The sequence below is a fragment of the Arachis duranensis genome, chromosome 9 (genome assembly GCF_000817695.3).
Source record: "Arachis duranensis cultivar V14167 chromosome 9, aradu.V14167.gnm2.J7QH, whole genome shotgun sequence".
NCBI lineage: Eukaryota > Viridiplantae > Streptophyta > Magnoliopsida > Fabales > Fabaceae > Arachis > Arachis duranensis.
In genome coordinates, this window is record NC_029780.3 from 116,334,846 (window position 1) to 116,358,381 (window position 23,536).

At 33.2% G+C, this 23,536-nt stretch overlaps 2 protein-coding genes across 3 annotated transcripts; one reads left to right on the forward strand and one right to left on the reverse strand.

The window, feature by feature from the left end:
• Positions 1-14,661: 14,661 nt before the first annotated feature.
• Positions 14,662-16,458, forward strand: LOC107467841 (protein ROH1). Its single transcript, XM_016087052.3, has one exon. The coding sequence runs from the start codon at positions 15,088-15,090 to the stop codon at positions 16,285-16,287; it is 1,200 nt and encodes a 399-aa protein (XP_015942538.1). The 5' UTR covers positions 14,662-15,087; the 3' UTR covers positions 16,288-16,458.
• Positions 16,459-19,928: 3,470 nt separating this feature from the next.
• LOC107467772 (18.1 kDa class I heat shock protein) lies at positions 19,929-20,940 on the reverse strand. Of its 2 annotated transcripts, XM_016086949.3 has the most exons (3): positions 20,877-20,940; positions 20,568-20,737; positions 19,929-20,443 (listed from the first exon to the last, which is right to left on the reverse strand). In XM_016086949.3, exons 2-3 carry the CDS (start codon positions 20,713-20,715, stop codon positions 19,938-19,940), a joined length of 654 nt encoding a protein of 217 aa, XP_015942435.1. In that variant the 5' UTR covers positions 20,716-20,737; positions 20,877-20,940; the 3' UTR covers positions 19,929-19,937. The 2 variants fall into 2 exon arrangements, with proteins under 2 accessions (XP_015942435.1, XP_015942434.1); XM_016086948.3 differs by lacking the exon at positions 20,877-20,940 and having other exon boundaries at positions 20,568-20,841.
• Positions 20,941-23,536: the final 2,596 nt, after the last annotated feature.

A 23,536-nucleotide genomic window follows, 5' to 3' on the forward strand; every position in this document is an offset into this window, starting at 1 on the left:
CCTTATATATAAATTTTACTGCTGCCAATATGATCATAAAAAAAGTTATCTGAATTAAATCTTAAAACAGTACTAAATTTTGTTAAACCATATGTCTTTGAATAACCTGGTAGTTTTACCATGAGTTCCAAGCTCTAACGAATGTGGGCGAGTATTATACAATTCCACTGTAATTACTGTTGAATCTTGATCAACATCTTCTCTATAATTTCTTAAGGATTTGAAAAACAATGTGAATACTAAATATCTAAACCCACTCACAATGATTAATAAACCCAAACAGCTTGTATTGTATCACAATTTTGAAACCAATGATATGGTAAGCAAAGGAGGCCCATCTAGGCTCAGTTGGAGCCCACATGAGGGGGTTTATAAGTGGCGTGCGCGTGGAGCTTCATCTCTTCATTATAAAAAAAAACCTATCATCCTTGTATGCTCTTATTTTCTAAGATTACTGAGAACTGAAATTTCCTTTTTTTAATTCTTTCAACTGAAATTTGTGGCAATTTTTTGTGTACTGCCCAATGATGAAAGGAAAACACTGTTGAAATGCTACAAGGTTTTGTCCATAACCGGAGCAGCACCATCTCTCTCTCTCTCTCTCTCTCTCTCTCTCTCTCTCTCTCTCTCTCTCTCTTTTAAATATATATAAACATACACACTCCCACTTGGTGGTGGTGGTGGTGGTGGAAGCAGCAGTAGTAGTAGTGACCTTGATGATGATCATAACAATAATCATACATTGTTGGAAGGCTTTTGATGAACGCCGCTGGCTTAGTAACTGTCTCTGATTATTTCGTTATAAGTAATGAGATCTGAGGGCATTTCCTATCTCTTGTTTTCTATGACAAACCCTTTTTTTGGCTTTTTGTTTCCGAAATAATATTGATTGACGCATGCAGCGACAGCTTATCTACCTTTACTTTCACTGCATTATTGATCCAAATGCGCAAACTATAATTTTATGATGTATTGATTAAATTATTTATTATTATTTTGGTATTAGGATATTTGAACCGTATGGTTTCATGTAATATAAATGGGGGTTCTTGACCATGATGCGATTCAAAGTAGCTCTGGTTTTGTTTGCATTTGCCTCATCGTTCAATCAATGACCACAATAGTTTGATGGTTAAACTTCTGTGTCCCAAGTAGCATAGGACTATGTGAGGGTTTTTGTGTGGTTTTATATGATGCTCTTATTTTCTAAGATTACTGAGAACTGAAATTTCCTTTTTTTAATTCTTTCAACTGAAATTTGTGGCAATTTTTTGTGTACTGCCCAATGATGAAAGGAAAACACTGTTGAAATGCTACAAGGTTTTGTCCATAACCGGAGCAGCACCATCTCTCTCTCTCTCTCTCTCTCTCTCTCTCTCTCTCTGTGTGTGTATGTGCTTGTTTATTTGTTTTGTGTGTGTTTGTTTATCTTCCATATGGTGCTTGAAGGTTGTGAATGAAACCAGCTGCAAAAGCTGTAGATGATTTGTCATTTGTAGTTAACCATGGAACCGAGGGCTCTGTATTCACTTTTTTATGGCTAAGTTGCTACATAAAAATTGATTTCCTTTTTTGTTGTCATTTTGCAAGTTGTTTATTTTTTGCTGTAGTATTGGATTTGGGATGAGAAATTATGTATCCTGCCCAATGATGGAACACATTTTATAATGAGCGGTTGCACTGATTTGTTCATAACTGGATGTGCACCACCATCTTCACCATCATCATCACCATCAATCTCAGTCTCAGTCTCAGTCTCATCACAACCTTCTACTCTCTTTCTCTCTCTGTCATTCTCTTTCTATATGTGTGTGTGTGTGTAAATGGTGCACGGAGATGTGGATAAAGCATGCTGCAAACGCATTCTATGAATTTCATGTAGCTATGAGATCTGAGGGCATCTGTAGGTTCAAAATATTTTCCTTCAAATAGCCTTTGTAGAATAAATTTTTCATGTATGTTGTGTGAAGTGCTTGGATAAATGATAGTGTAAACAAGCTTGGATTACTATTGAGTACTTCAGTTGCATATTCTATAGTTTTACTTTGCTGCTTCTTTTTTGTGCGGGTTAGTATAAATATGTTTCTGCTGTGTTATTCTCTTTGTAGCAGGTTGAGCAACATCCAAATTCCAGAATGGATCCTTTTATATGTTGTTTTACAAAATGTAAAGGCTATATTTTGCTGTCATTTGAGCCTTTTTTATGTGCCTAGTGATGAATGCTTATTGTAAGATGGAACTTTGAACATAATTCAAAGCCTTTTCATCCCTTCTGCCTTTTTTCCCCACTGCCATCTTGCAAAGTATGCTGCTGCTGCTGCTGCTGCTGCTAGTACTACTACTACATTCTTCTTCTTCTTCTTCTTCTTCTATAGCAGTTATTGTTGTTGTTGAAATCTTCTTCTTCCTCCTCCTCCTCCTCCTTTTGTCGCATTTTCTCTTATTATTATTGTTATTAGATAATGAGAAATGACAGTGGGAAAAAGATGGTGGAGGCAGGCTGTGATCACTGCCTTAATGGATGTTGACAATATCTGAAGGCACTGTTGGTGTTCATGGTTCTTTTATTTTTTACAAAATTATATTTTTCCTCGTATGATATATTTATAGGCTCAAAGACGAAGATGGTTCATGATAATGCCCAATGATGTACATGTCAAAAATATATTGAGACAGTTATGCTGTGATTTTAAGTTCATCACTTTCCTTCCCCTATCTCTCTTCCTTTCTATCTCTCTCTCAAATGCATACACACACACGCACTAAATTTGGTGTTGATGTTAGTGCTTGCGATGATCATGATGATGATGATGATGACGATGATGAAAACTTTTATTGTGGAAGGGTTTTGATGAACATCACTGGCTTAGTAACTGCCTTTGATTATTTATATATACTATGAGATCTGAGGGCATTTTTCTCTCTAGTTTTTACTCATAAATTTCCCCAATTTTTGTACCTCTTTTTTACACCTTGTTTTCGATCTATAGTTTATGTACTTGGTTCAGGTCTTGTTTCCTTTGGAAAAAATGAGGTTCTCTTTTACAATTAAAAACCTTTCTTTTGAAAAATGATGCATGCTGCATGGTCAAATTGCCTTTAGTTTGTCTGCATTTCATGTAGTAATTTTATAAAGCTATATATTCTCCATAAATTTGATCCATATAAATATACAATTCTGAGCTGCTTTGGTTCTGTTTGCGGTTGCCTGCTGCATAGTTCAATGACTATATGAGGTGGTTTATGTGGCTTATTATGATTTTTAGGTTACTTGAATTTTCATTTACTTACCTTAGTGGCTTAAACTTATTATCATTTTACCGTGAGTTTTTATGTAAAACTTTTTTGAACTAGATGACTGATGACTGAAAATTTGTGCTTTAACTCTCATATGAAATAGTGTAACCGATAGCAAATTAATTGTTTTAAACTTTTGCCCGATGATGGAGAAAACCACTATTGAATGTCTACATGGTGTTGTTCATAACTCGAGCTGCATAATTCTCTCCTTCTCTCTCTCAGTTACTTGTTTACTCTCTCTGTGCGTAGATTGATAGATTGATAGATAGATAAATATATTGTATCTCTTCCAATGGTGCTTGAAGGCTGTGAATCAAAACTGCTGCAGTAGCTGTAGATGAATAATGAATTGTAATTAACTATGAACCTGAGGGCTCTGGATACTCTTTTTCTGTCTAAGTATCTGCGTAATTTGATTTTTGGTGCTCTTTTTTCTATAAGTTATGGATTTGGGATATTTTGGTTAGCCACAAATTTATCTTTTATGCTTCTACAGTTCTACATGCATTATAATTAATAATTCTCTACTCTGCCCAATGATGGAGGAAATTGACTAATGAGCGGCTGCACAGCTTAATTCATAACCGGATGTATCTCCACTGCCACCTCTATCATCATCATCATCATCATCATCATCATCATCATCATGACTATCTTCTACCCTTTCTCTCTCTCTCTCTCACACACACACTCTCTCTCTCTCTCTTTCTCTCTGCTTCTGTCTATGTGGGTGGATGTGTAAATGGTGCATGAAGGATATGAATAAAGCTAGCTGCAAAAGCCGTAGATGAATGTCATTTAGCTATGAGATCTGAGGGCATCTCTGAGTTCAAAATCTTCTTCCTTCAAGGAGCATTGGTAAACTTAATTTTTCATTATAGCAGATGACAAGTAAGTGGTGTTTCTGCTTGATGCATTGTTTCATTTTTGGATTTGGTCTGATGCATATTTTATAGTATTTTTTGCTCTAGTGATGGTGATTGCAAGAGGCTTTTGCCTATGACCATATGTGATATTCCTATACAATCAAAATTTCATAATGACGAATGCTTATTGCTCACAAGAGCATTTAACAGGATTCAAAGCCACTCCATTCCTTCTGCCTTTGTCACCCACTGTTAATAATAATAATAATAATAATTATTATTATTATTATTTTGGTGAAAATTGCTATTATTTTTATTTATTATTTAGCCATTGATTGTTGTGAATCTTTGTTTTATCTTCGCCATCTATGTTTATACATGCTTAATCTCTGCGCACCATGTCTTACCTGTATCAAAAGTTAATTTATTACTTGTCCTTGTAATAATATTATCAAGCAATAGATTCATTGATAACATCCAGAATCACTAGAGAAGAAACTACACTTGATAATTGCTACTATATTTATAACAAATATTGGAACTAAAAGGTTATGCCCAATGATGTTTAGTGTTTAACACAATGTATTGAGACAGTTATGCTGTTGTATTCAGTTCATCACTTGCCTTCCATCATCTCTCTTTCTCTCACTCTCTCTCTCTCTCTCTCTCTCTCTCTCTCTCTCTCTCTCATGCATACATATACACATTCAAATGTTGGTGCCCATGTTGGTAGGCTTTTGATGCACACCACTGGCTTAGTAGCTGTCTATGATCATTAAAATTTTGTAAGCCATGAGATCTGAGTGCACTCTATATTTTTGCCCTCTTATACTTGGAATTTTACGTGACAGGGTTTATTTGGTTTTGATATGATGCTGTGACTTAAATATTGCTTTAGTTATCTTCATGGCTTAAATTATTAGTGTCTAACTTTGATGATGCATCAAAATCAAGAAAATTTAAATTTAACGGCTAAACTGAAACATTGCCCAATGATGGAACAAACACTACTGAAAGGTCACATGATGGTTTTGTTCATAACTGGAGCCTGCACCACTCTCTCTTTCTCTCACTCAGTCACTTAATCCCATTCTCTGTTTTGTGTGTGTGCGTGCTCATATGCCGCACGTGTGTATAAATATATATATATATGAATTATTATGTATCTTCCAGTCCAGATGGTGCGTGAAGGCTGTGAATGAAACTGGTGGGAAAAAGCTGTAGTTTATTTGTAGTTAAGTATTAAACCTGAGGGCTGTCTATTCACTTTTTCTGGTTTCATGGCTTTGTTTATAACTGGATGTGAACCACCACCTTCTTTGTCTGCATTGTCATCATGATCCTCTCTGCTGGTTGTAAATTGTGCATAAAGAATGTGGGTAAAGCTTGCTGCAAAAGCTGTATATGAATTTGCTTTTGGCCATGAGATACGAGGGTTGTGTTCTATTTTCATCTCACTCCCCACCACCCCAAAATTAATTGGGTGCAAAATCATTTTCTTTTAAAGAGCCTTCCCGAGAACAGATTATCAGAAAATTGTGCATTGCACTTATGACTCTTATTTTTCTTTACTCTGATCTGATCATCATGGCTGGATGCTTTATTTTGTTCCTTTTTTGAACTGCTCATTTGCATAGTTATTAGTTCTTTTTTTGCCATGGCCTTATGCTTATACCGTCAATATTCCATAACATTAGCTTGTTTATCATGCTTATACCACATTTGTGAATTAGTGATTTATGTTGTGTTGGTGCTTAAATAAGCAATACTTTCAAACTTGGACTGAGTAATTCGGATGCATCAGCTATTGTTTCAGTTTGATTAAGTGTTTATAGGTGAGTATATCTACGCGACTACACGTGTCTCATTTATTTGTTCTTCTAAAAACCTAAAAGCTATATTTTGTCCAGATCTAATATTTGATGCATCTTTTAAGTAACAAAATTTTCCAACATTCTACCCGATGTCATAACCACTTTTTGATGTGCCCAGTGATGTAATATTTCGACATGATGCAAAGCCTCTCCAGCCCTTTCTCTCTTCCAACTTCCATCATTAAGTAAGCTGCTGCTGTTGTTGTGTTGTTGTTCTTCTTCTTCTTCTCCTTCTCCTATTCCATCCTCTTATTGCTATTGTTATTATTAGTACTCTTATTATTATTATTCTTGGCATCACAATTGGCGAGAGATGGTGGAGGTTGGGGTGCTGTGTTCACTCACCTTGATGGATGTTGAGAGGCTTTTATGGATTGGCAAATTGCTAGTCACTGAAATCTGAGGGCACTGCTAGTATTCTCATTTAAAATAATTTTATTAGCTTGTTATTGTGTCATGCTAGTTTTTTTTTTCAAACTATTACTTGTACTGGTTTGCTATTGGTCACATGCAACCCAGTGATGGATTTCATTACTTTCCTTAATGTCGATACATCATTCATGAAACCCTAAATTCTATAGCCATTGAAACCTCTAATTTGACTAAGAAATTTAGGATTGCTCGAGTGCTCATTGTTCACATGTCGTATGATGTCTTCATTCATCTTTTCTTTATTTATCTATTGTTGTCTAAATCTTTCACCATATGTTGTGTTTTTGTTTGCTTATTTAGCTTCAAAAAGATCAAATGATTGAATTTTGCTAAAGGAACATTTGACCAAAAAGAAGTGCTTTATTCCCTAAGTATTAAATGATTCTTGTGTAATTACTTGTACCTGCGCTTCATATGTTGTTTTGCTTTTCCAAAACATAGGAAAATAATTCTCGGTTTAAGTTTTTCAACTTCTGACTATCACATTTAGTTTTGATTATCTACATATCCTGTTATTTTGCACTTGATTAACCTGTACTATATTAGGACCTTTTATAGAAAGCAGGATAAAAATTTTTCGCGTGTTTGGATCAGTTGTTTTTTTGTATCTGTTGTATTTTCTTGTTTTTATTTACTTTGTTCCTGTGAACAATTTATGTCATCTGTGACGTTTTGGTGTCTTAGTTGAGTGCTTCAAATCCTGGAATCTTTCAAAGGGTCAAGGGTCAAGGATGCTTGGTTCCAAGGGATGGTGAATTTGCATCATCATGTCTTGTTTTGAACTGTGTGGCTCAAGAGACCTATGTAGCAGACAAACGAGAAAGGGTCCCACGAATTGAATTCAAACATGCCTTATCCTGTTACCTCCTCTATCTAAAAAGGCATGTTCATGCATTCCTTTGTTTTGACGACCATCATAGACAATTAGTAAAATGTACAAGGAAATTAAAAGATATAGCTTTGATATGTTTGACTATGTAGATTGTTATGCACAATTGTAATTGATACAACACGCTGCTGCTTGTAATTTCTTGTGTCATTGAAATCTGTTAATATTTTACTTGACACTCCTCCTTGATGGATTTGACTTTTCAAAGATGCAAAAGTTTAATCAATTAGCCTCTGTAAACATCTCCTCAAAAGTGTGTTGTTGAAACGTGTCACTTAATTCGCATCTTTATGTGCTTGACTTGAATAAATAATTAGTTAAAAATTTTGACGATGCTGCATTGGTTCCTAACCATTCCCATGTCACCTGTCGGATGAAATAGGCTACATCTCAGCAGTGGCTAATTCTAATGCAATTATTATTCTTAATATTTGGATAGCATTGGATTCAAATGGAATTATTGCTCAACAACGAAGTTCAATTTGGCCATCCCTATGTAGAATGGCATTTGATTTTAAATAAAATAATCTTGGGGTAGTTGCATATGGGGTAGAAACATAACAATTAATGCTTGAATAACTAGACGCATTCTTGTCAAACTTAATGATTGAAGAGCATGTGTCATGTGACAACATTTTCTTTGGCCATGCGTGAACTTGCCGTATAAAAGAATGCCCAAAACAATATACAACAAATTTGATAATCAATATTTTAAGGGTGCTGATTGAAAGTTTACAATGATGGCGCATTATATTGGTGATTTATAAATTATTTGTTCAATGAAATTTCTCTGTTAGAAATCTTAAGGCAATGATTAGCATAACTCGAAAAAGAAATATGTTGAAAATAATATAGCCATTATTATTTATTTATCAACAAGAGTGTATAACAATAATCTTTTTGCTATACAAAATTTAAGGAGAAAGAAAGAAAATTTTATATTAAAGAAACGTTTTGCGGAAAATGAAACAAGCATGTGCCTTTATAATCATTATTAGGACAAGTTGATGCTTAAACTCTAAGTAATATTAGAGTACAATTGTTCCAGAATTGCTTCATGTCTTCATCTGATTAATTTAAGGAATAATGTCTGAAGAGTGAAGAAGATGGATTCTCAGTTTCTAAGTTGAATAAAAGAAAAGAAACTATGGATTGGCATGTTAAGTGTTTTTGTCTTGCATAAGTTATCAATTAAGTAGATATTGACTTCAACAATAAACTGGGCTATATATTCATCCGATTTCTTCTTTCAATTAACAAGGTCTTAAAAAAATGGAAGACATACGAGATACAACAATGCAAGTGGATGGTCAGTCTATAAAAAATGTATCACATGCCTGCGAGATACATCTTTTGAATAATATATTTAATGATGTGCATTGTAAACACTTAAAATTACTTATTTTTATGTATCATAGTTAACGTCATTATTTTTATGGGTTTAGTTAATTAACATGTGTCTTAAAGAATACAAGTTAAAGATATAAATTAAAAAATTTGTAAAGAATATAAAATTTAACTTTCGATGTATTTATTAAAGTAACAAATTTAAAATTTTTTCCTAATAATAATCTTTAATTCTTAAGGCACATGTTGTTAGGCAAGTCTTGTTTTTGTTCACCATATGCAAAATCATGCAAATATATATTTGAGTTTAATTTTAATGTAGTCACAGTTATGTAAATGCATCCGTTCTTTTAAATGATTATTCACGGATCAATGTAAAAAATAGTTATTTTTTTTTAATGTGGTGTTATGTAATTAAATACATGTATAAAATTATTTTACAACAATATATCAAAATTAAATTTTATATATTTATTTATTATCATTTATCAATGCAAATAATCAAATATATGAATGAACGTTGGGGTGCGTTATGATTTTATTGAGTAAAATAAACTTTGCCAGCCATAAGCCAGTGAATCAATGTCTCGTAGTCATTGCCTTGAGAATTGAGATTTATATATGAGTGGCCTTAGCTTGTCAATTTGTGCTTAATTAAGTAAAAATATTGTGGAAACCACAATCACATGGCCTATAACTTTATACATTGCTTAAAGAATAAAAGGAACGCATGTAGCTTGTTTAAGCACTAACCTGTATATATAAGTACATGAGATTGTTTAAGACTGAAAAAACGGGTTTCCTCATAGTTGTGGGTTGCCTTGCCACACATTATATTCATTTCATCCTTTTCTATTAATTACTATAAATTATTTTATATTTCCACTATTATTTCTTTTCTTTTTTCTAGAGAACAAATAAATTTGAAGATAAGGTGCCACTCTGCACCAACTAATAGCTTGCTGGAATCTGTAATAGTCAGAGTTGAATGTCTCTCTCATAAAATAAAATTGAATGATGAAACATGCATAATAAATTAATAATCATTAGACAATGAAATTTTCTGATTTTTCTATACCATATATATAAGAAAAGCGAGATGGATTTTTTAACATTTAAAATATATATATACTTCATAGTTCATATATACCAATGTGCAATACAATTGATCAAAATTAAACCAAAATGAACCAGGAAAAAATTAAAGCATTTTATTTCTTATAGTTAAAGCTACACATATGGTGCCAAAATTGAATTAGAGTCTAGTTTAATTTGTCCGCATCGATATCATTCAGTGTTGGTGGACTTAATACGTCATTGAAAGGTACCCCTCATTCAGAACAATATGGTAGATGTTGAAATATCTTGTAGAGCAGTGAGTGAATAATTGTGGATCACTGATTTTCCTTTTTCTTTTTAGACAAATATTCAATATTATGGCATTGTTAACATACACTTATATAGGTGTATAATGCATCTTATATTACTTTGCCGAAACAATATTATAGGCACTCCTAATTAATTAACTTTTTGGAATGTAGTGATACATTATTGTGGACAAGTCATGTACGCTAGGAATAAAAAACATGTCAATAATAATTTATATTTATTAGAATTTATATATATAAATTAACATAATTTATATTTATATTGATCAAATAATGATCAAAATTACTAAAAAATTACTAGCTTCTAGAGTTTCTGAGAAAAGAATTCATAAGATGTATGAAGTAACTTGGTAACGTATCACCTTGTTATTAATTAACCACACAGGAGGAAGCATAAGCCTTTTTATTTAAGGGCTAATTGAAATAAAATAGGTTAAGAGTCGCAATCTATGAGAGTTGAGTGTCACATCACAATAATAATGGCAACAAAATATGTTGATGACTAATGAAACTGCTACCTTGCTTGCGCAGCCCTAAATTCAATCCTCCAATAGAGAGACATTAGAGATACATTGCACTTTTGCAAGTAGTTTTTAATAAATAATTAATTATTAGAATAATGCAATACTTCTATAATATTTTTTATAAATATCAAATATGTTTTTTTTTATATAGTGGTTAGTTAATAGTTGATTTTTTATGGTTACATGGTATAATTATTTAAAAATTATTTATTTCCCACTCAAAAAAAATGAAAAGAAATGTTTTTTTTAAATATTTTTAACTTTATTTTAACATATTGATATTGTAAATTTTGACTTTGTTTAATATTTTTATGTTTAATTGTTTATCACTATTTTTAATTCTTTCAACTATCGTTTTAATTATACTTGGATTCATTATAAATAAAATATATCAATGTATTCGGTTTTACTTTAATATAATATGTTTTAAGAATTTAATTAATATATATCGTAAAAATACATGATAAAATTATTATTAATAAAATATTTTAAATATATTTTTTAATAAATACAAAATCAATACATTAAAAAATTAATTTTTATATTTTTAATAAAAAAAATTAATTTATAATAATAATATATATTCTTAGGCCANATATTTAAGTAATTATATTATATATATTTTTTAAGAATTATTAATGAACCCATGCCTATCTATAAATAGGGGCACATTGTCAATTTATTGATTCTAGAAACAGCGAATATTAATAAAGAGACCGAGCCAATCACTAATGTTTCACCGTTCTGACCCCGCCATCCACGAAAGACTGCGTCTCCCCAACCCCCATAATAATTTCTTGACTTTATTTCCGTTATTTCTTATATTTGAAAAAACAAAAGAAAATAAAAAGATAAAAATTATTTATATTTCTTAAGAGCTTCTAGAATCTAAATCAATAAGTAGCTTAGATCCAATTAGGTTTGTTTGACTTACGGAAGAAAATATCTTCCCATACAAAATCTCCCATGTGTTCTACACATGCAACCCTTTGTTTTCATTTTTGCTTAGTCATTGCAAAATACCCATATACTAGATTAAAGTTTTAAATTAGCATTTTTTATTAAGTTGATATAAACTCTATAAGTATGGTTGTTGTCTCAACATAATAAAATACATTTTTTATATGTTATTTGATATTTTAGACAAAATAAAATACATTTTTTATATTTATACTAAAATAATAATTTTATTTTTATTATTTCAGTATCACTTTATCACTATTTTTATCTTTTTTTATTATTTTTTTAAATTGTCAAAAATTATTACTATCTTCAAATCAAATTTAAAATGAACAAAAAATTTAAATTCAAACTAAATTCAATATTATAAAATCAACAGAAAGAAATTTTATCTTATTCCAAAAAAAAAAACAATACATAAATTCAAATAAATTCAGGATGTATAAAATTAACAAAATATTTTCAATCTTATCTCAAATAAAAAAAATACGGATTTAATTTTTTTAATAAATAATATTTAAACTGACAACATAGAAGACAGAAAAGAAAGTTACCTGCAAGAGAGGAAAGGATGAAAAAATGTTAAAATAGAAATTAGTTAGAAGATAAAAGACATATAGTTGTGATTATTGAAATATTGAGAAATAAAGCTATTAAAAAAAACCAGTATCTCAAGTTAAAAATTTATGTCTCAACAATCAACATTTAAAAAAAATACATAATAAATATTTTTTTTATAGGTAATTATGTATAAATGTGTTCTTCATAATTTTGTGCAGCAAACAAACATTAGATATATACTATTATGCCCATGTCTTGATAAATATATATAATAAAACAAAGAGTTAAGTACAATTTTAGTTCCCAAGGTACGGATTGAAAATTTTTTCATTCTCAACCTTTTTTTTAAATATAAAACCGTCCCTAAGATTCAATATAATTTTAAAATCGTCATTCGAACCAAAATACACTTCTTTTCTTCTTTAGAAGCAAAAACAAAAGATACAGAGCCCAATCACTGCACATCCAACTCTTTTCCTCCTACCTAGACTCCCCCTCCTTCCTCTTCTCCACCGTTAAAATCCTTCAAAAGTGAAAACAGAAGATACAGAGCCAAACCACCGCCGTACGCAACCCTTTCCCTCCTACTTGGACTCCCTCTCATTCCTCTCTCCCACCGTCAAAACCCCCTGCCACATCATCGCTGCCACTCCCTCTCACTCCATCGAGCAATCTCTCCACAACGCGCAACACCTTGCCCTCGTCGTCACTTGACCCTCGCCCTTGCCCTCCCAGCACCGCGACTCGCACCCTAACCTCACCGTAATTCTCCCTCGCCGTCACTTGGCCCTCGCCCTCGTAGCGCAGAAACTTGCACCCTAGTCCTTTCCTTCCTGACTCCTTGCCTTTTCTGCCTTTTGACTTCTTCAAATCAGATGCTAACTCCATGATAAATTTTTCGAATTCAGCCTATTCACTATTCAATCTTAATTCTAATAGCTCATTGGGCCTTGGCGTGTTTTAGAGGTTTCTTTTTGCTTTCTTTTGTTTGGCTTGTAGGGAAGTGAAGTTTCAAGTTAGTTATGCGATGAGTCTTGGATATGATCTGTGTTATCGGTTTTTGTGTGCTTGGTGCCTCAGTATGTTTCTGTAGTGTGATTGCTAAAGGAATTTTGGAGATGATGCTAGTAAGTGGTGGTTGTGTCCTCGTATTTCTCATCGTTATCGGGTAGGTAGTGGTTGTGTTCCTCGCGTTTTCAGCATTACCGCTGCGCTTCCCTTTCCCTTTTCCTTCCCCTTCCCTCCCTGCCCTCTGTCGCCCTTGCCCTCCCCTCCTCTTTCCTTCCATCTCTTTCTTGTTAATGTTTGTTTTTGATAATGATAATGATGATTTTTTTTGTTTTTTGTTAACGATGATGATTTTGGTGATGAATTGTTATCTTGATTTTGATTTATTTAAGGTTGTTGTTGAATGTTGTTTTTTGGTGTAGATGGTGATGGAGTAATAGTGGATGAGGTGGTAGTGAGAAGAGAGAGGAGGGATAATTTTGTCATTTAAAAAATTAATTTATCTAAAAAGACTATTTTAAAATTACGTTGAATTTTAGGGACAATTTTATATATAAAAAAAGGTTAAAAATAAAAAAAATCAACCCATATTTTAAATATCAAAATTGTACTTGACCCTAAAATAAATGTAGCCTAACTGTATGCTAGAATAAGTATTCCATAACAAATAGATTATTTATCATGATAGTAAATCTAAAAATAAAATTTACAAATTCATTTTTTATTAAACTCCGAACTTCTCACAAATTTTCATTATTTGAGAAACCGTTGTATTTTAATAATACGAGTGTTTCAACCCTTTTAATATGAGAATGCCATGTAGTTAATTTTTTTTTTCTTTTTGTAAAATTTTTAAGGTTGTCACTACTCCCTAGTCAGTAATATTTATATATTCACAAAAACAAAATTCTAAAAATCATCAATTTATTACCTAAATTGTTTTGGTCCCTCTAAATTATCAGAGGTCGCGACACCCATAAACATTTTATCCAAGCCTTATGTACGAACCACATTTGTCCAGGTGTCAAAGGTGGACCCCACGTGACCGCAATCCAGCACGTGGTGGCCCATGTAAAAGTGTAAAACAGTCTCCCAACTCCATGTAGCACACTATAAATTCCTCCCCTCCCTTCAGGTGCTGATGTACAGTGGGGACAGCATAAGTGTCTCTGTCCCAAAAATTCAACGGTTCAGATTTCATCCGTACCTTTTTCATTGGGATCTACACCGCTGAAAGCCCTCTGAATCCTCAATCTAGGTCCTTGCCACCGTGTCCGCTACGTGTTCGATGCGTGTTCTGCTTCCATAAACCACATTAATTATTAATTATTTTTCACTAATTAACTGCGGATTACACTTTAAACTTTACATTAATGATTTTTTTTATTATTTTTGTTTATGCGTGGTTCGCTTTTTCTTCTTCTTTTTTTTTTCTCTCTCTTTTCTTTTATTCCTTTTTTTTGGGTCTCTTTTTATTGCAACCACCACTAAACGCGGTGCAATTGTGCCCCAATAAAATCCCTCTCTTTACTAGGGTTTCCATGTTTCTTTCTTCTCACTTGTCCCCGCATTCTCTCTCTCTAGTTTCTCTCACTCCTTGTCTGGTTCTCTCTGTCTCTCTCTCTATCTCACTGGATTCTAAACTCAAATTGGGTTCAGTTGAGCTGAAAAGTTCCGGAATCTGAGTGGGGGAATCCTTTGGAATTTGTGGGAAGTCTTGTGTGCTTTTGATTTCTGGGTTTCCAAATTGATGTTGATAGAGTCTACAAATTGGTCTCTGAAGTTTGGGGTTTTCAAATAGGCGAGGTTTTCTTTTGAGGCAAAAAGTCTTTGAAATCTAGTCCTTTCATTTCTGGGTTCTGAAATAGAAAACAGAAAGTCCTCAACTTGGAGATAAATCTTGGATTTTGATCGTTCTTGAGTGTGTTCTATGTGAGAATGCCCGCAACGGACTACCAAGGTTCGTCTCCGTCATCATTGTCCCATTTCGGCCGTTCATTTCTGAACATCCACCGTGATCATCAGGTTCACTCCATGGAAGGTTCAAGCTTGGAGGTGGAGCTGGAATCGTTTCAGCAACACGTGACTGACCAGTTCCTTGAGCTGTCGTCGGTTAGCCATGAAGAATTGGTGTCACTTTCATGGGTTGGGAAGCTCCTTGATTCATTCCTGTGCTGCCAAGAGGAGTTCAGGGCCATCCTCCACACCCACAAGGTGCTTGTTTTAAGGCCACCCTCGGATCGCATGGTGTCTCAGTACTTTGAGCGAAGTGTGAAGGCCTTGGATGTTTGCAATGCAATCCGTGATGGGATTGAGCAGATTCGCCAATGGCAGAAGCTCTTGGAGATTGTTCGTTGTGCAATGGGAGGAAACCAGAGGAGCATTGGTGAGGGCCAATTTCGAAGAGCAAAGAAGGCTCTTATTGATTTGGCAATTGGTATGCTTGATGATAAGGATTCTTCTAATGCCTCCATTAATGCACATAGGAATAGGTCATTTGGCCGCAACACTGGTGGTGGTAGAGACCACCATCATAATAACAATCTTCACAATCGATCGTTGGGGCATTTTCGATCCCTTTCGTGGAGTGTTTCTCGAACTTGGTCTGCTGCTAGGCAGCTCCAAGCAATTGGGAACAATATGCATCCGCCTAAGGCTAATGAGCTTGTGGCTTCCGGAGGCCTTGCAATGCCGGTTTTCATCATGAATTCGGTGCTTTTGTTCGTCATGTGGTGTCTTGTGGCTGCAATTCCCTGCCAGGATCGCGGCCTTCAAGTCCATTTCAACATTCCTAGGAACTTCTTGTGGGCTGCTCCAATGCTATCGCTCCACGACAGGATCATGGAGGAGTCCAAGAAGAGGGACCGGAAGAATGCGTGTGGATTGCTCAGGGAGATTCATCAGATTGAGAAATGTGCTAGAGTGATGAATGAGTTGGCTGATTCAGTTCAGTTCCCATTGACAGAGGAAAAGGAAGCTGATGTTAGGCACAGAGCTCAAGAGGTTGCACAACTTTGTGATGCTTTGAAAGATGGGCTAGACCCTTTGGAGCGCCAAGTTAGGGAAGTGTTCCATAGAATTGTGAGAAGCAGAACAGAAGGGCTTGATTCTCTTGGAAAGCAAAACCTTGCTGATTAACCTTTTTTATGCATACCCTTTAGTTTCCATTGTTGGATTTTGCTTCCTTAGAAGCTGAGAATGGAGATCAGAATTGTAAGGGGGAGGTTCTTGTATCTAAGAACCGTGTAAAATGTATAGAGCTTAGAATATTTGATGTGGATCCTTTGTGATCTATGCTGTTTATTGTCCTCTCCTTGGTTGTTTTTCTTTTTGTCTTGTGATGTTGCTATTGTATAATCAATTTTCTCTGCAACTTGCTGCATCCTCATTGTAGCAGATTTTGTTAATCGATGTGTGCTAGACACATTTTCCTTTTGCTTCATGTGTTCATATACTTACAATTCGCGTTCTTGGATTATCAGGATTCGTGGTTTTCATTGAACTCTTAACTGTAAGATGCATTGAAGTTGATCAAAACTCAGGAATCACTCTTTTATTCAAGTCAGCAAGTATGCAACAAAACAAACAGCCTTTCGTTTCTATTTATCTTTCTCTTATGTGTTATCATTTCTTATTGAGAATGACATTTGATCATTTTTAACAATTGTTCCTAATTGTTCTAGGTAAGAAATATGTTATAGCAGTTTTTCCTATGGTGGTTTGTCTTCAAAAATACCTAACATAATGAATAATATGCAATTGTAAAAAACTTTGAACCATTAACCAGAAATAATACAACTTTCTCATTTTTTCTTTGTTTTATTTGCACCGGCATTCCCTCCTAGAGATGCGAATAAGTGTTCCAGATGAATAATTAAGGAGATTGAGTTTCTAGTCAAGTCATTCAAGTTGACTTTGACTTGGTTTATTGCCATCCATAATTGAATTCCTGGACAAGGGGCTAGTTCAGGTCAAGGTCAAGATAAAACTTATGACCTTTATTAACGGAATCAAGATTTGCCACAAATTATCTCTAAACTTTTTCAACACAAAAATAGTAATGTTCCCTCTACTTGAATTGAGCTTATATCCCAGTCGAGCTTCAATAAAAAAGGTTAAATAAATGCTGCTATTGTGCCATATTGAACTTAACTTGCAGTGGAACTTCAATAAAAAAAAAAAGGTTAATCAATGCTGGCCAGCAAATTAGGAACAAATGAAAGAAAGTTTGCATTGATTTACCTATAATTTAAATAAGAATATTATTTACCTATTTTGGTCCCCAAAAAATTTCGAACCAAACACTTTAGTTCCAATTAAAATTAATTACTCGATTAGTCTCTAACAATTAACTTTATTAGTCACTTTGGTCCTTTGCTCCGTCAACTCTAACAGAAGACAAAATGGTTCCTGACAACTCTAATATGAGACAAAATGATCATTCGGAAACGACACCATTCTCTCCCAATTTTCATCATATCTCGCATAACCCTAACATTCATATTATCCTTCTTTACCTTCACAGTCTTCTTCTCTATCTTTTCCTTCCTCCTCTTCCGCTTCAAGATCAAGCCATGGTGTAACTACCACGCGTGTCGCAAGTATCTCGACATGTTATGAACCACACACTTCCTAAATCTCTATGATTGGTATACCCACCAGAAGTATCCACTTCCACGTCCTTGATAACATCACCTCCAACCCCGACAACGTCCACTACATCCTCAAGACCAAGTTCAACAACTACGTCAAGGGAACGCCTTTCTCCACTCGCCTGCAAGCAATATAGATTGTTGGATATTATGACATCATGAGAAGATTCTCCTTCGACATCATATGCAAATTCTCATTTGGAATGGATCCCGAGTGTTTCATTCATTCTCTCCCGGAGTTCAAGCTGGCAGACAGCTTCAACCTCACATCCAAGCTATCAGTATAGTGAGCAATGTCGTCGTCACCGATCATATGGAAATTGGGATTATTGAACATTGGTTCGGAGAAGAAGCTGAAGGAAGCGATCAAAGTGGTAGACAATGTGGCCATGGAGATGATAGGGCAGACGAGGAAGGAGATGGCGACGACGACGACGACGGGTCTTAATAAATCAGACTTGCTGTCTAGATTCATGGGATCCATCAAAGACGACAAGTAAATGAGAGACATAGTCATTAGTTTTCTGAGTATGAATTGATTGAGAACAAATTCACGATTCTTTTTCTTGTGAACATTGAAGTTACATAGTGTGCATTGTGTAGCTTAAAGTTGCAGAGTTAGACTATTAAGTTTATGCGATATATGATAGAAATTGGAGGAGAATGGTGTCGTTTCCGAATAAAGGGGGTCATGGACCATTTTGTCCTCTGTTAGAGTTGACAGGGAATATTTTGTCCTCCATTAGAATTGATAGAACAAATAACCTAAGTGGCGGACGGAGTTAATTGTTAAAAATTAATCGAATAATTAATTTTAGTTAGAGACTAAAGTGTCTGGTCCAAAATTATTTAAGAATCAAAATAAGTAAATACTCTTTAAATAAAATAAGTTATCCTTTATATTTTACTTTTATTTTGCATTGTGATACTTTAATTATTATATAGAATATAAATCTAAATAATACAGTTATATCTTATCTCTAAGTGTTAATTTAATGTATAAAAATGATAACATAAAATATTTTTCTATTTTACTCAAATCTAGCAGTTGATGGCTGAAGTCACACTCAATCAATTATAATATTATGTTCCCAATTCACCCATAAGTGTAAAATAGGTACAACGTTTTTTTTTTCCTTCTCTCTTTCCATGTTATCAACTGTCCTACTTAAATAAATCTACCTATAGTACTTGAGGATTTGATTTTCTCTTGATGATATCTTTATGAAATTAGTTAAGATTGCTATCTTAGTATGTATTGATATATTGAATTCAGGCCCCTCAAACAATGGTTGGTGTTATTAGGATCGGATATTTTAATTTTTTAATGTGATAGTTAAAGTCAAAAGCCGTTATCAAGTGATAATCATGTAAAATGACTTTTGAATTTTTGGTGCTTCTCATCAAGTTACATGATCAAATTTTGTTTCCAAGGTAAGCGGCATTAATTGATAGTTACATCACTTTAAATGAATAAAAATAAAAAATGTTGGATGACTATCAAAATTTATTATTTATTATTATTATTTTTAGTTATTAATTCAGTTTTTTTAATTTAGTGATTTAATAATATATTTTTAGCTTATACTTTTAAATATTGATGATTAACTAATTGACAAAAACAATAAATTTTGATAATTTTTTAACATTCCTCAATAAAAATTATATTGTTGGTTTTAGATGCCAAAGAATTTTTAGTCTTTTCTTATGGACATGGAAAGAATTTTTAATCTAATATTAGTTTTGTGCCATCATGCATGAATTGTGGCCGAGTATGACATTCAAATGGTCTTCCTTCTTGCCCAAAAAATGGTGTTTCTCTCTGCCATCTTTTTATTTTCATTTTGCTTTAAGAAAAAAAGATTGTAATCTTAGAACAATGATTAAATACTCAAAATTAGATTTTCACAAAGACATCGAGTTAGTTCTCTGAAAATATAGATATGCATTTAGTTTACATTCTATTAACTTTTCATGAATCACTAAAAAGCTAGCCAATGTTAAACTATCATAAATTAAGTTGATGAACAAGATTAGTCAAATATGTTATGAACTATATAGCTCTATGAAATTAACTTCCAATATTGTAGTTTGAGAAACCAACAAAAAAGGAAAATGAAAAGCACGTTTTATTAATCAACTCTTTCTGACTCTAATATAGTGTATGACAAGAAAAATAAGAGATACAAGCAAAGTTGATCCTCCTATGAACAATGGAGGACAAGGCTTCCATGGCTTTTTCGGAGGCTTCTTCTTCACTGCTGGACCTTCCTCTTCACTCTTATCTGGAACCTTTTCAGCCACAATTTGTTGTGCTGCCGGCTCCCGTTCCGGCTCGGGCTCTGGTGGCTTTCTATGAACAATCTCTTCTTCCTTCACCTCTTCAATTCCAACACCAAGCATCCCTTTGACCCTTTTTGGCATCACAATCCTCAAAACTGCTTCCTCTTGGTTATACTTGGCCTTGATCCTGTCCAATTCTATATCCCCGGGGATTCTAAACTTCTTTCTAAAGTCTTTGATTTTGAGGTCTTTCTTGAATGGCATCATCATGTCCATTTCCTCCACCTCCTTCTCCCCACTCACTGAAATCTCACTGCCATCTTCACTTATATTGATCTCAATGTTCTCTTTCTTGTATCCTGCATTAACATGCTAACAGGATCAACAATATCTTTATGCTAACTGTTTCTGTGGTTTGTGTTTGGTTCTAGAGATAAGAAAGAAACCAAAACATATATAAAAAGTGGAAAGTGTTAAAGGAACCTTTGAGATGTGCAGTGAGGATGAACATTACATCAGTTTCTTTAGACAAGAAGAAAGGCCCTGCTCTATCTTTGGCAAACTGAAAATCAGAAATGGAAGTGGAATCATCTCTGATTCTCGTGATCTTCAGACCCAACTCAACCTCCATAGATGTTGATCCTCAATTTTTCCTGAAATAATGCATAATGGTTTGCAATTTAGCATAGTGCTATATAATTCAAGAACAATATTGTGCAAGTAAAGAACATATTCTTTTCTTCCTGCAAAGGGCAAAGCTTCTAAAACGTTGAAGTACATTGCTTCTCTTACTATTCTCATTTTCTTATTGCCTTTTAAGGGAATCTAGTGTTTAGAAAACATGGTTGCAATTTGCTAACTCCATTTAAGCATTTGTTACTAGTCAATGAGTTGCTATATATATACAAAGTAAGATTTGAATATCCGATATCGCTTTGGCCAACCAACTTACTAAGATGAACCCAAGTTGGTTAAGTAGGAAAATGACTATGATGGAGGCTTTTTCACTCACATCACATCATCTTTTCCTTTTTCTTTTTATTTTTATGCTATGAAGCACAAACACTTCGTAGAGTTGTCATATTCGTGTGTAGAACACATTTTGAACACAACATTCGTCGACACTTGTCTGACACGCAAATTTGTTATATCCAACCGTGTCTTAATAAAAAAAAAAACTTTTTTGAATATGCTTGAACACACCTAAATAGCATGTTCAGCCTTTCTTAAAATTTGTGTGTCGAGATGTCCTGTGTTGTCGTGTCGACATAGTTTTTTTGACAAATCTAATTACTAACATCTATCTTGGGCTAAAATTAGTGTAAGTTCGTTTTTAGGGCCCAAGAAAACAAGATTTCATACTGAGGCCCAATACAGAATGGATCAGAAGCATATAGCCCGATGCAGAAGAAGCCTTATGTCATGAATAATATTTCATCTATTTCTCCTTCTTCAGCCCTCACCATGATCCCAAAAACAAAAATCTCCTTCTTTTAAGGCCTTTGTACATCTCTTATGTGTTAAGGGGTTTCCAACTTCAAACATACATAGCTGTCTTTTTTTTCTTCTTTTTGATTCTTCTTCTTTCATTTTAAATGTAGTGATAACAAAATGGGTATTCTTCTTCAATAGCTTTGATAACATACCCTACCATGCTTAATTGATGATTTGATGTACTACTACTCAATGAAGTGTGACCTACCGTGTTTCTCAAGTAAGAGGCACCTTTTCTAAAGGCTTTAGTATAAGTCACAAGGCATTCAAGATTTCTTTCGCAAAAGCATTGGTCGGTCATTAAACGCAAATGCGCGTGAGAGAGGTGTAACTGCCCTTCCTCCATTCCTATCACTTGGTGTGTGAGAGACATTCACTCCTCAAAACAATAATAAGCAAATGTAAAGAAAAAGAAGAAAATAATTGTCGGAAAATGTTTTTTAAAAATGAATTTGCAAGTTTCTTAGGCATAATTTGTGTATGCGTATTAATAAGTTATTATGAATAAGGTGAAAATTTACCTGCATTTATTTTTTTGTAAAATTAATAGTTGAAATTTATGTAAAGTTCAATAATTTTTTTTTAACAAAATCCAAAAATATATAAAAAAGAACTTAAAATGAGTGGTTGTGCATGTGTTGCATGTTATTAAAGCATTCATTAATTATATACTCAAAAACTATACCGTAATATATAAGTGATCCGTAAAAGACAATTTTACATCTTTTTAGAATAAGAAACTTTTACTTTGTGAAATAAGTTTGATCATTAAATTTGAATAAAGAAGGAAAAAAAAGAAATAAATGATAGACAAGAAAAGTGAATTCACCGAAAAATAAGAATTTGTAACGTTCGTGGACACTAATTTCTTCGATCTACAGTATATGTCCATTCTTAGGATTTATGGTGCTTTCAATGTTTATTAAATGTATTTGTTGCCAATACGGGGTGTTTTTTTATTGGATCGGAGCACACATGTCTAGCACTTGTTGCATATGATACAAGTGATTTTCAGTAATTGCTCTATCACTTTCTGATAGAAATCACAAATAATCATGTGTGGATAAGGTTATCTTTGAAAAATTGAGAAATTTCATCCAATATTTAAATTTCCAGACAACTTAGTTACTTGCAAGTGTATTATTTATTAAATGTTATTTTACGCAAGAATCTTATATTACCAACTGCTTAAATTTTTCCCATGATTTAGTAGTTACGAATATATCAGTACTTTTTCAAAATAATTAATTTTGCTACAGGACCCCAATTTTTTTAGGACACGGTATAAATGATAGTAATTTAAATTTAAAAAAAAACACGAGAGTAAAAACTCCAAAATTGTAAAGTAGTTCACATTGGAAAATTAAAATGTGGATGCAAATAGTTTTTTTTTTTCCTTCCCAAAGTAGTTCTCATTTTTGTTTCGTTTTAGCTCAAGTATCCACCTCAAGTGATATTATCCAAAGGTGACCCAGAGTAAGAAGTAGTATTTGATATCTTGAGGAACCCATCAAAATGGGATGGATCTATTTTTAATCATGGTTATGAGAAGTTGAGAACCGATTGAACTGGTCAGTTCAATGGATTAATCAGAAATTAACTATTAGACAGTTCAGATAAAAAAATCGATTGCTAACAAATGGGTCAAAAAGTTGAAAAAATTGATTAAAGAAAAAAAAAAAAAGCGNAACTTTATTCATTTAATAGTCAGTTTGATTTTTAGAACATTACTTTTTACATTCTCTCTTTGTTAGAGGACCCTTTCTCTTCTCTTAAATAGTTAAATCACATATGCATACAATCATGTTATACGTGTATATATATCAAAATTATTCATAAAAATTAATTATTAATATAAAATAAATATAAAAATATATATTAAAAATAAATTAAATAATACATATATTTATATATAAGTATATAATGTGTTTATTTTCTTCAGATAATAACTAACTATA

What these genes read in the sequence shown, in the direction of transcription:
- LOC107467841 (XM_016087052.3), top strand. Translation starts at nt 15,088, where the DNA reads ATGCCCGCAACGGACTACCAAGGTTCGTCTCCGTCATCATTGTCCCAT.
- LOC107467772 (XM_016086949.3), bottom strand. Translation starts at nt 20,715, where the DNA reads ATGGAGGTTGAGTTGGGTCTGAAGATCACGAGAATCAGAGATGATTCC. An exon ending in CCTCACTGCACATCTCAAAG is followed by an intron (nt 20,444 to 20,567) that starts GTTCCTTTAACA and finishes ATGTTAATGCAG; the next exon opens with GATACAAGAAAGAGAACATT.